This window comes from Habropoda laboriosa, unplaced genomic scaffold (genome assembly GCF_001263275.1).
Source record: "Habropoda laboriosa isolate 0110345459 unplaced genomic scaffold, ASM126327v1 scaffold2, whole genome shotgun sequence".
Lineage (NCBI taxonomy): Eukaryota > Metazoa > Arthropoda > Insecta > Hymenoptera > Apidae > Habropoda > Habropoda laboriosa.
Window position 1 is genome coordinate 3,794,973 of NW_017100190.1, and position 13,165 is coordinate 3,808,137.

The 13,165-nt window shown below is 39.6% G+C and overlaps 1 protein-coding gene across 1 annotated transcript in view; it reads right to left on the reverse strand.

The window, feature by feature from the left end:
• The window catches only part of LOC108580117 (facilitated trehalose transporter Tret1-like), a 55,745-nt gene that overhangs the window by 7,879 nt on the left and 34,701 nt on the right, over window positions 1-13,165 (reverse strand). The window contains exons 3-6 of the mRNA XM_017943783.1: window positions 5,967-6,156; window positions 4,917-5,088; window positions 4,568-4,840; window positions 3,377-3,685 (exon numbers count right to left, since the gene is read on the reverse strand). Of these exons, the coding sequence (XP_017799272.1) occupies window positions 3,377-3,685; window positions 4,568-4,840; window positions 4,917-5,088; window positions 5,967-6,156 (944 nt within the window). The remainder of the gene's footprint in view (window positions 1-3,376; window positions 3,686-4,567; window positions 4,841-4,916; window positions 5,089-5,966; window positions 6,157-13,165) is intronic.

Consider the following 13,165-nt stretch of genomic DNA (forward strand, 5'->3'; position numbering starts at 1 on the left):
GTAACGATGTCGTGAAATTACTTCCTCGAAAAATAAATTACCTCCAAAATAAAAATTTCGAAAAATTTGTTAAAAGTAGAAAGTAAACGTTTGACAGGCTAGCAGAAATGAAGTTTGACGTGTGGTAATTGAGGAGCGAAGATAAAAAAACGTAATCGTGATTGAACGACAGATCGATGAATTACAAAGTTAGCGCTGAGGGTAATTAGCCGCATTCCAGCCATTCCTGGACACGGTTCGTCTCTCTATCTCTTGTTCCTTGCGTGCGTCACGTAGTTATGAAATTTAGATAACAGCTGGTCGCGCGGCGAGCACGCAAAGATCGAACGAGATCGAAAGTGCGTATACATATACAGTGCACAGGTGTGCACGTAACGAGGCATTGACATTTATCCGTGGATCGGTGCAACAATCTACGACTATACACGGGTAATTAACTACACGGCCTCATGATTCCAGGCAAGTGAAGTCATCGGAACTGACGACGTTTTCTCCGTCGATGCGCCTCCTCGTGTTTACGGAAATTTTCTTCCGCCTATGCATCTGTGCATGCTTCTCGAGGATTCGTTTAAGCGTATAATTAACAAGCGAACGAGATCGTAATTCGCTCTGAATTCATTTACACCGAATTCGCTCTGAAATCCACTCAAATCCGCAGAAAAATTCTTCGTTCTCAAAATTAAATTTTTTTCAGAAGTAATGGAAAATCTCGATCGTATTTCACCGAGGCTTCAGCGAAGACTATCACAGTCCCAAAGGTGATTATTCTCATAAAAAATGAAATTATCAAAGTTCGTGAAAGAAAGTCGAAAAATTCCTCAGAAATTCTTCATTCTCCCACTGAATCTTTTTTCAGAAGTAATGAAAAATCTCGATCGCATAATTTCGTCGAGGCTTCAGCGAAGACTCAAAGTCCCAAAGGGATTACTCTCACAAAAAAGAAGTCAAAATTCGTGAAAAAAGGTCGCAAAATTCCCCAAAAACTCTTCATTCTCAATATTAAATTTTTTTTAGAACTAATGAAAAATCTCGATCGCGCAATTTCGTCGAGGCTTCAGCGAAGACTATCACAGTCCCAAAGATTATTATTCTCCCAAAAAAAAAAGAAATCACTAGAATTCGTAGAAACAGTCGCGTTTCGTTAGAGATTCCTTCCGCTCGGTCGGCAATTAATCGAATTTGTGGTTCACCGGCGAAAAAGAGGCGCGAAGGTCGGGAGGAGGCGACCTCGAGAGCGTTCCTCGTGAGCGTGTGCACCGTAGGAATGCGGCGCGCATCAGGAGTAAAACGTGCACACACGCGTTCGCGAGGTTACATAAATCGATTTGAATAGACGCTGCAAGGCCGCGATCGATTTGTTGCCTCTATTTTGCAATACCTGCGAAACGCCTCGCGATGGACAGCGGTGTATCAAGGCTGCGAAAAGTGCGTTCGTACGCGTTCACTTCGCAACGGCGCGCGGGCCATCCGGTGAAAATTTCCCACCGTGTCGAATCGAGTCGAATTTCAATTCTTCGTATCACCGATTCGAGCAACAATGGAACAGAGTGTGATGCAGGTTTCGAACTGTTTGTGCAATTTGCACGTGAGTATAGGTGCACTGGCGTTCGTAAGTATTGGGACACCCGTTGTGTTATGAAAGTGCTGTGTGATTTAAATTACACTTCCTCGCTGAAGTTAGTGTCGTACGTTAGTGTAAATATACGTATTTGCTGGTCGTTATACTTGGAGATTCCAGAATGAATAATCTGTTTTTTAGGATCTTGGCAATTTTGCTGTGACTTTTGTGTGTTGAGTAATTTGATTTTTAATATTGTGATGCAGCGAGGCTTGCCGAGGCAGCGAGATTTTAGTAGGTTTCAGTAGACGTCTGTAGAATTCGGTTGATTTTAGTAGACATTAGTGGAATTCCGTAGATTTCCGGTGGATTTCTCACGATTTCAATAGATATTGGTAGAATACAGTAGATTTGAATAGAATTCAGTAGATTTTAGTAGTTTTTAGCAGTTTTCTGTGGATTTCAGTAGATTTCTCTAGGTTTCAAAAGATTTTAGTAGAATACAGTAGATTTTAATAGAATGCAGTAGATTTCAGTACTTGTTTAAATAAAAATGAAAATGAAAAATAAAATTCAGTAGGTTTTAATAGATTTTAGTAGACTTCAGCAGAGTCCAACAGCAATTCAGTAAATTCCAGTATACTTCACATTCGGAAAGTGTCTTAATACTCACGAACGACACTCTACCTGCATCTCCGTATCAAAAAGAATCAAGATAAAACGACCACTTGTAATTAACGTACACTAGCCTCTCACCGAAGATTCGATCAATCTATTAACGGCGCGACAATTGCAACTGTCCTAGCCGACAAGGACAACACTCCCCGAAGCAAAGGACAATAATCGAAGATCCATATACCCGACAATTCAATCGAAAGAATAAAAAGATCACAGGTGTAACGAAATTCGAGCGAGTTTCTCGTTCGAGAAACCTCTCCGAATCGAGCTGCAATTCCCAGAATAAGGCTCCAATTAAAATGACCAGCGAATCGTGTCCTCGCGCGATCAAAACGAGGCAAGTTGCGTACAAACAGTCGTTCTTCTTACAACTCGTTCGTCGATTTCACCGATCGATCCTCGTTTATTTCGCGCCACACCGCACGCAACTCGCCGATTAAGCAATCTCGAAGCTACGCGTTTCACAAAGCTGGCCTTAACCTTCGCGACCCGCCTATGCAGTTAGTACTCCAGCTCGAACAATCGAAATCGCGACAGGTGTTTGCGAAATACACATGTCGCGTGTCACGTAAGCTGATTAGGTAACGGATCGAAAAACGAGGATGCTCGGCTGACGGGCAGCCACGAAGCTTCTGCGACCTGTCCAACGGACCGAAACGACTAAATAAAAATCGTAACTTCGCGTCGATATCATGCTGCATGGAATGACAATCGACAGAGTCTCGTGCATTTTTCACGAATAATTCGCTGTCATTAGCGAACGCTTCGAAGCGTAAGAGAGCAGCGCGCCTTTACGAAACGACTCGTTACGACATTCCAACTCTGACGTCGTTAAAATCCGCTGGATCGTTTCTTCCTCCGCGTCGAATCTGCCCTTTTTTACCTCTCTCCGCTCGCGTTAGTCGAGGTGCAATAAGCAATCGCGAGACGTCATCTCTCCTTTTCCTCGCCGTATGCAAACGTAATATTTTGCAAACACGTTCTTATATTTTTCTTTTTGCAAAAAGTGGTAAAGGAATTTCAGTAACTTCGTATCGAGGAGGATTGTGCGACGGTGATTGGGACAACGATGTTTCAAGAATTGTAATTTCCGGTGTGAAGACGAGGAGAAAGGGTTGAAAAGAAAGTTTGCAGACTCACCATGGTGAGGATTTCACCGATGCCAGAGAAAATCAGGAGAACCTTCCTGCCAAGCCTGTCAACGACCACCGGTGTCACGGCTGAGGCGCAAGTTTGCACGAGGGCGACGATGATAGTGGCTATCGGGCTGGGCAGCGATGATTTAGCGCTCTCGAAAATGTTACCCATGTAGAATAGGACCACGTTGATACCGCTGAGCTGCTGGAACGAGGCTAGTAGGCAAGTGTAGATCAGAGCCTTGAGGTTCGCCTTCACGGTGAACAGGTCGGAGAAGTTCGTTTCTTCCCTGAACGCCTCTTCCACTGCAGCCTGATAAAAATACACCTTAAAAGCATCTCGATGTATTACCAATTACCTCGGCAATGTGTCAGTTTGCGTAACAAAAAAAAAAAAGAATACATTCTCTTTCGCGTTCTGTGTGAAATTGTTGAATGAGAATGTTCCCGAAATGAGACGAAAAAATTCGTGAAAATACTAGAAGAACTACTGCGTCGATCCATATAAGTGCCCCGTGGATCTTTCTGATATCGATCGCGTTAAAAAATCCGAAGTTGGACCGGACGCGTACACGCTGTGATACACGAGAGTAGAGAGCGGACACGTGACGCGTTAGTCACTCGACTATGCGATTCAGTAGCGTACAGAGGCACGTTGGAGGAACGCCGTTACCATTGGCAGATCAAGGAACGACCTTACCCCCGGCCTCGTTCATAAGAACGTGACCCGAACGCTGATACCGCTCGATTTCTCGAGACCGCCTTCGGATCTGTGTTATCGTTGCTCTCCAGTTGGCGATTTTTTGGTAAAATTCCTGTGTTTACAGGCGGCCACGCACCGTCGTATCGATCGTTTATCTCTGTTCGTTTATAACCGAGGCTAATTTTACAACCACCGTGCAAACATACCGTGCAAAAATTACATCAACCGCGCGGTTTATTTATTTCAAGCGAGCGTGTTCTCGTTTATCGATAATCGCGCAACGATCTCGCGACCTCCCGCAACCCCGTTTCACACATTCTCGACGGCCTTCGTTACCCGTGACAGTGATCTTTCTCTCGTTCTTTCGAAATAGCCAGGACAGTGTTTAAAAATAGCCTGTCAAAGCTTCACGCTCGTTCCCGTAGGCGTTCTCTATGTGTTCTTCAATTTTGCAGATCGATTTACACGCACACTTTGAATTGTATCAATTACCTGCATCTCGTCAGCTTCCTTCTGCACGCTGGCCGGCGATTTACTCCTCAACCTGGCCAAAGCTTGCACCGCCTCTTCTCTTTTGCCGATTTTCAGTAGGAAGTAGGGTGATTCGGGCATAGTCATGAAGACGGCGAAGAATACGAATGGTACGGCGGCGCAGCAGATCCAGAACACCAGGTAAGAGACGTACGGACCGATGGAGTAAGAGTAGAGCAAGCCGAAGGTGACGAACAGCTGTAGGAAGGACCCCAAAGCACCTCTCACGGATATCTGGCGGATTCGAGGAAAATTTTCATCGAGCAAATCGGTTGAGCGTTTATGGGAAAGTTGAATGAAATTGGCTTACCTCGGCGATCTCACCGCAGTACATAGGAACGACCGTGAAAGCGAACGCTAAACCGATGCCGAGGATGATTCTGGCCACGTAGAGTTGGAAAACCACCTTGGCGGATGCGACTAGGATCCAGCCGAGCGTGAATGGAATTACGGCGGCCAGAAGAGTCTTCTTTCTGCCCCATCTGTCGTGGATGATAAATGGTTAACGTGGGCGTGGAGAATTTCGAACGGATTCGATTGGTAACTGTTAAGGTACAGAAAGGTATAGTCGGTGGAGGAAATATGGAGGAGGTCTTTAACTCGTCGTTGATCTTCGAAAATGACGCGCGTAAATTTAAACCTGATACGTACATCGTTTGTCTTTTTAAAGTATTTACCAAAAAGAAGAACGTCGTAATTCGTTGGATACTTTTGCCAAGTTAGCTCTCCAGTTAAAAGGTTAAGATCAGTCGGGTGTGGAAGTTCGATAGAAACAGTTCGAGAAGATAGGGGTTAGAAATTAGAGTCGAGGCTGTGCGAAGTATGCGTTAGGTTTTGTTCAGTTCTAATAGGAAAGGTAAAATGCTGATTCTGGGAGCTTGAAGTTGCGACCTATTTCTTCCACCGACTGTACATTTCATCTCCACGGAGCTAGAGGAATATAATTGAGGCTACTGATGGAAAAAGGGCACGTGGTTTAAGTGAGCTCAGGTGTGTTATACGTGTATACGGTGTATGAAGGACATATTACTTCTCTTTTGGATTTAATTGCGTTACTTTTTATTAAGTAACACGATAACGAAAACTTTGAAGTCGGTTTTCGTTAAATGGCATTTGCCCTTTTCCCATCAAAGGCCTCAATTCACTTAACACCTTCGCTACTAAACGTCGCATTCTCTCCGTGTACGGATTTTATTATCTCCGTCGAATGAATAATAAAAAATGAGCATTTAATAAACATTAGGTACACCCAAGTGCAGGAGTCCGTCGTATTGTGCAAAACTGATAAAAGTGTAGCTATTAAGAACGTGAATGAAAATAATCGAAAGGGACGATGCTTGGAGAGAAGAAGAGAAAATACCTTTCTGCCATGTATCCAGCGATAAAACTGCCAATCATCGCACCAACAGCCACCAACGATCCTATCCAAGAGTTTTCGTCATCGGTGATCTTCACGCCGAGTGGATTGTCGTCTAAGCTGTCCTGAAGTTTCGCTTTTATCGGACTGGTCCATGCCAACATAGCACCAGCCGACACGCAGCACAGATTCGCTGAAATCGTAAGATAATAATATCGATTAATCTCTAGATTCGCTTGTTTAGAACTCGAGAAAACCGAATTTCATTTATTCTCGAATACGATGCTATCGTCGCATTGTTAGCCTGGTTTTGTTTGCTTCAGCGATAGAAGAATCGTCTATTAACGGGTGAACGACAATGCTCGATCTATTTGAAGTACAAATTTTCCGCGTGCGCAGATAGTCACGGTTAATTTGCATCGATCACGCTTTCGATCCCTTTCGTCACCCACGTAACCGCTCGCGTACAAACGTCTCGCAAATGAGAACAATGAGTGCTCTGAATAGATTAGGCTGGAAACGAAGAAGTGACGTCTTTTAGCGTACACTACCGACAGGAAGTTTCGAAACAACCGTGATTCTTAGAGGTTCGAATCTCGACAATTTTCAACAATACGCGATGTGAATGTTTATAGATCGATGTCTGTTTAAGCTGTTAACTGGGTCGTTCGTCGATCAGAAATGCTACTTGCGCAGGCTGTTACGAATCTGAGGGGATGCGTTTGGATTGTGAGTGGCTCGTTTAAAATTTCTGCTTGCGATCTTTCGTTGAGAAATTAAACGGTGTTGACTTCGTCACTTTTTAGTCAACGGTAGTTTCTGTATTGGCGGAAATTAATATGAAGTGTTGAAAATTAAGGGGCGAAATATGAGAATATCGTGGATATTAGAAATATCGCGAATATCAGAAATATCGCGAATATCAGAAGTATCGCGAATATCAGAAATATCGCGAATATCAGAAGTATCGCGAAATTTAAAAATATCGCGGAATATAAAAATATCGCGAAATATAAAAATATCGCGAATATCAGAAGTATCGCGAATATCAGAAGTATCGCGAAATATAAAAATATCGCGAATATCAGAAATATCGCGAATATCAGAAGTATCGCGAATATCAGAAGCATCGCGAAATATAAAAATATCGCGAAATTTAAAAATATCGCGAAATATAAAAATATCGCGAATATCAGAAATATCGCGAATATCAGAAGTATCGCGAATATCAGAAGTATCGCGAAATATAAAAATATCGCGAAATTTAAAAATATCGCGAAATACCAGAAATATCCCGAAAGGCTATTACTCAGATTTTCAGCTCCCAGTGTACACATTACCCGTACACACACGAGCCACAATAAAAATTCTCCGTTTTCGTTTATTTATTTCTCAACTAGCGGGAGATAGTTCGCCATGGCGGGATGGGATCGTCGTGGAATAATTCGCCGGCGTCGGCGCCGTCGATAACGCGGACAAAAAAATAGTGGACAATGGTTGGCGAGCGGCAGATAAACTTTAATCGCGTGAATTTTTCCATCTCGACCCGGGCTAAAATTGCCTTATCGTTCGATCCACGCATTCTCGCTTTCGACCGGATCCCTCTTTTCCTCCAGCTTTTATCTCCTCGTTACTTCGTTTCATTGATACATTACATAATTAATGTTGCCCGATCATTGCTCGAGGAGGAAAACATCGGCTATCGATCGTTCCTTCCAAAGCAAAGATTTCCTATCTTCTGTTTTCGTATTACGATTTTATTCCGCGCGATACGCGTTTGCCAGCGTGCAATAAGGAAGATCGACGATAACGCGACACATTATTAAAGCACCGGATTCACCTGCTTCGCTTATCTGTTCATCTCTCAATTCTCGTTTGTCTAGATTTTTTATTATTTTTTTCTCTCTCTCTTCTTTTTCACCCGAAGATATACATAGGATGAAATTGAATCGTTCGTATTATGCAACGGTTAATAGCGGTCTGGAGACGGAGATAAGGAACATTGGTGTAATTTGCGACTGGATTAGAGTCTTTGCAGCATAGGTGATATCATCGAAGGTAATATCGATCTGGAATGTTTGGTCATGTTGAATGTAGCACAAAGGTGTCTGGTGTCTATGCGAAACAGCGATCTTTCTTAGAGCTTAAACTGTGGTGTCGTTCATCTAGTACGAATGGATCTTCGACGTTGATCCTTTCTTTTCTTTTCGTCCTTTAAAGGGTCGTTCAACCCTTTCGCTCGAAAAATCACGAGATTCGATCGCGTGACAGTGAGATAATCGCCGAAATTCGTCTCCAAGGATATTCGAAAAATTTAATATGACAAGCAAAGTAAAATTTACATCGTGTGACACTATATTCGATCGCATAACAGTGTCTCAATCACCCAAATTTGTCTGAAAATAAATTCGAAAAATTTAAAGGGTTAAAGAGCCACAGAGCTCGAAATTAATCGTGCACCCTTTACAAGCAAACTACTCGACCAAATTAGGGTAATTCCGGGAGAGATGGACCAGGCAAGTATTTCCTACATTATCCGCCATATGTGGAACGCGTCAGTATTCTTTTGTTTTACATTTGTTTTACGGAAAGCGATCTCGGTGCTTTTTCTTCCATATCCGGCGGATAATGTAGGAAATACTTGCCTGGTCCGTCTCTCCCGAAATTATCCTATCGTCGACAAATTGACAAGATTTTCTCTGTCCCAACGGAAATCCTCGAGGAGGAAAGAAAACTCGAAAGATGGAAGAGAATCTGGTGCTAAGAGGTACACGCGAATCGCATCGAGCGTTTTAACAGTATCTTTATAGCGTGGCGGGAATGGACGTGGAAATGGTTGTTTTAACGACTCACGGAGAGCATTGTCGTAAAGCGGAACGTAACGACAGCTTCGTTCTCCTGTTCTTCGCCTCTTCCGCCGAAACACGATCTCCAAGGATCGCGTCGAACGCGTTTTCAACCATGTGAGAAGCACGGTTTTGCATGATTGCCAATTTCAACGACTTACTTTCAAGGATCCTCCGTGCATCCGTCGATATATAGACAGAGAGAGAACTGAAACGATCGAGATCACGTTGCACGGAAGGATCGATTCGCGGTTTATTCGAAAAGATGATTATCGCTTTAATGAAATATTCATGGAAGAACGGTGAGTTGTTTGGCTGGAATGGGACAGAGATGATTGAACGGAATTGAAAGTGGTCTCGTAATCGTATGGAAATTGGACTGTTTAAGATGATTGTGAGATCAAGTGTTTCGCTTAATCTTATCAGGTGACAGTCTGGTAACGGTCGAGGATTAATATTACGTTAACTTGGATTCTTAACAAGTGGAGGAATGATGTTGGTTAGGTGAGGTGGAATTGTCCAGACTGGGTATCCTCCGAGGAGGCAAAAATCTGATTGGAACGGAGGTAGTCTAGATAGTCGCGATATCGTTAATTAGAATGGGCATTCAATGTCACGCGTTGTCGCGGAGGATAATGTATGTATGGAATGTGGAATAGTAAAACAAACTTGAGTTTATTAAGCGAATAAAGTTTCTGCACCTCGTTTAACCCTTTTTACGGAGTTTGCAAATTCAGGTGAAATTGAGACAATATTAGATATTCACAAAAAATGAAACTCGGTTTATTTAGATGTTGCAGTTTTAAAAAAATCGGTGTAAATTTTCTCCTTTTTTCTAAAGATTGTTAATGTTTATTAGACATTCAAGTATATTTAAAAATCTCATGTCAGTCCAAATATCAGTTATTCAGTCACTCGGTCCATTTATTCCTGACTTGATTTTAGATGAAATTCCCCCAATTTGCAAGCGTTAATCAATAAAGAAACACAGGTACCGAAATATCTAGCGAACAATTCATCGTAGAAAGGTGCAGAAATACAGTATATTCTCCACAAGTGTCAGACCGCAAGGAAGCTAAACCTGACACTCGTAGAGTCAGGGACTACGTTTTCGAGCCTCCTGCCTGCCATTGTAGTTTGCCGAACGTAGTCAAGGACAGCGAATAAAAGATAAGCATGAAACGTGAGTCCAGGCAACCAACCGATTTAAATATCAACTTTTTTAATTTTACGTATTCTTATTCCGAAATTTTTCTTAACATATTGATGAGATTTTTCTGATGAAAATGATATCAAACACGATATAATTTGAACAACATTTACTTATTAACACGTTCACGACAGATTTACAGGTGCTGTCAGGTGGCCACAAGAAAATATATTTTAAGCATAGGATTATAGTATTATGCTTTATAATTTTTTTTTTTTTTCAATTGAAAATAATGTCTAGCTAGCTATGACGTTCAAAATTTTTAGTTGACAACATTTAGTTTATTTTAATTATTCTAAACATTTGAGGCACTCCAGTCACTGATGACCACCATGGCCACATCGAGGAAACAATCTAAAATGTATTCAACGTTTGTTTGTTATAATATCGTGAAATGAATTATATTACACATTTTCTCTATTCACACTGAATTTAAAGATTATAACGATTAAAAATCAAGTTGACCTGTGGTCATTTATCAAGAATAATCATAATAAAGCTGAAATTATTGTGTTAAATAATTTTTTTAATACGAATTAGGAATTTATTCAACGTTTGCTTGTTACTACTTGTTACAGTATACTGTCTCGCAATGTAAATTTAAGTAAATTAGGTTGAACTGCACAGAAAATGCACAGAACTGCACAAATAATTCATTTCACGATATTATAACAAACAAACGTTCAATACATTTTTGATTCGCGTAAGAAGAATTATTTAACACGATAAATTTAGCTGTACTATGGTTACTTTTAATCTACGACCACAGGTCAACCAGATTTTTAATCCATCCCTACGAAATTAATTTAACCACGAGTAAGTAACGAGAACGCTAAAACCTATGTTTCCATTGAAGAATATTGTAAAAACGTATAAATTGTTATATGCAATGTTATAACAAATTGTCGGAAGTATAAATTTTTAATAAAATTGTGAAAATTGATAAATTATACCGTGTTACGATATCGGAAATCTCCCGCGAAAATCTCCCGCGAAAATTTCCCGCCTGACCTAACCGACGATTTTGCTAATGACTTTGGGGAGAGGGTACCGCAGGTATATAAGGACCCGCCGATGTCCCGCGAAATCATTTACCCTTTATACTGGGCCCTAGACACTTCGCGGCGTATTTTGACCTGAAGGTTCTGAGATGTGAATAGAGTGGTCGGGGGCTACTAGCTAGTCTATGTCCACCCTGTACACACTCAGCCTTCTTGTAACACTTGTATACATTAGAATCAATTAGAATTTCTATTACTAATTATTAAACAAATTTTAACAATTACCGGCACTCGCTAGGCACGTAATATCAGACTTTAAATACTCGACTTCGAACTTCGGTTTAGTCATAATTCTATTAATGTTATAATAACGTATAATTTATTAATTTTCACAATTTTATTATTAATTTATACTTCCAAAAATTTGTTAAAACATTACATATTATTATTTATACATTTTTGCAAGTTTCTTTGACAAATAAGTACGTTTCAACGATCTTATTACTTTCTCGTTGTGAAATCAAGTTCGGAGGATTAAAAATCAGGTTGACCCTTGGTCGTAAATTTAAAATAGCCATAGTGAAGGTGAAATTATTATTTTAAATAAATGTTTCTATACGAATTAAGAATCTATTCAACGTTTGTTTGTTGCAATACCGTGAAATAAATTGTATTATATATTTTCTCAGTTTAGACTGAATTTAAAGTTCGTAAGGATTAGAAATCAGGTTGACCTGTGGTCGTAGATTAAAAATAGCCATAGTGAAGGTAAAATTATTACGTTAAATAATTGTTTTTATACGAATTAAATATTGATTCAACGTTTATTTGTTGCAATACCGTGAAATAAATTGTATTATATATTTTTTCTGTTTACACTAAATTTAAAGTTCTGTTTACATGTTATAACAATTAGAATGTAGACGTTTTGTCGTTTCACGGTTTTTCCTCTGTTAATTATGTGTTTATAAATCATTTCAAACTTTTTTCTGTTTACACTAAATTTAAAGTTCTGTTTACATGTTATAACAATTAGAATGTTGACGTTTTGCCGTTTCACGGTTTTTCCTCTGTTAATTATGTGTTTATAAATCATTTCAAACTAAAGCAGCACCATGCCCACCCTTAATTAAACCGTCTCAGTAGTTTACCGTAATTAATAATCTATTTTCGGAATTTATACGAGAATTTTTGAATTTTAGTAAATACTAGAGTCAGTGCATCGCGTATTGAAATAATAGCTTCATCCCTAGTTCGTTTATTATTGAATATTTTTACGCGTTTAACTTATGCTTCTCCCCAATTCTTGTCGCGTATTTTATTCAAATTTTCTGATATTCTAGAATCGAAAAAGATATGAAGTAACCGTTTTTTCTTTTGATTCTTTCAATTTTTCAATTGCATTACGCATTATTGCAATAATTTCTATCGTTACATTTGTATGTATTCAATGTTTGTTTGATATAGTATCGTGAAATGAATTATATTACACATTTTCTCTATTCACACTGAATTTAAAGATTATAACGATTAAAAATCACGTTGACCTGCTGTCATTTATCAAGAATAATCATAATAAAGCTGAAATTATTGTGTTAAATAATTGTTTTAACACGAATTAGGAATTTATTCAACGTTTGCTTGTTACTACTTGTTACAGTATACTGACTCGCAATGTGAATTTTAGTAAATTAGGTTGAACTGCACAGAAAATGCACAGAACTACACAAATAATTCATTTCACGATATTATAACAAACAAACGTCGAATACATTTTTCATTCGTGTAAAAGGAATTATTTAACACGATAAATTTAGCTGTACTATGGTTATTTTTAATCTACGACCACAGGTCAACCTGATTTTTAATCCCAACGAAATTAATTTAACCACGAGTAAGTAACGAGAACGCTAAAACCTATGTTTCCATTGAAGAATATTGTAAAAACGTATAAATTGTTATATGCAATGTTATAACAAATTGTCGGAAGTATAAATTTATAACAAAATTGTGAAAATTGATAAATTATACCGTGTTACGATAACGGAAATCTCCCGCGAAAATCTCCCGCGAAAATTTCCCGCCTGACCTAACCGACGATTTTGCTAATGACTTTGGGGAGAGGGTACCGCAGGTATATAAGGA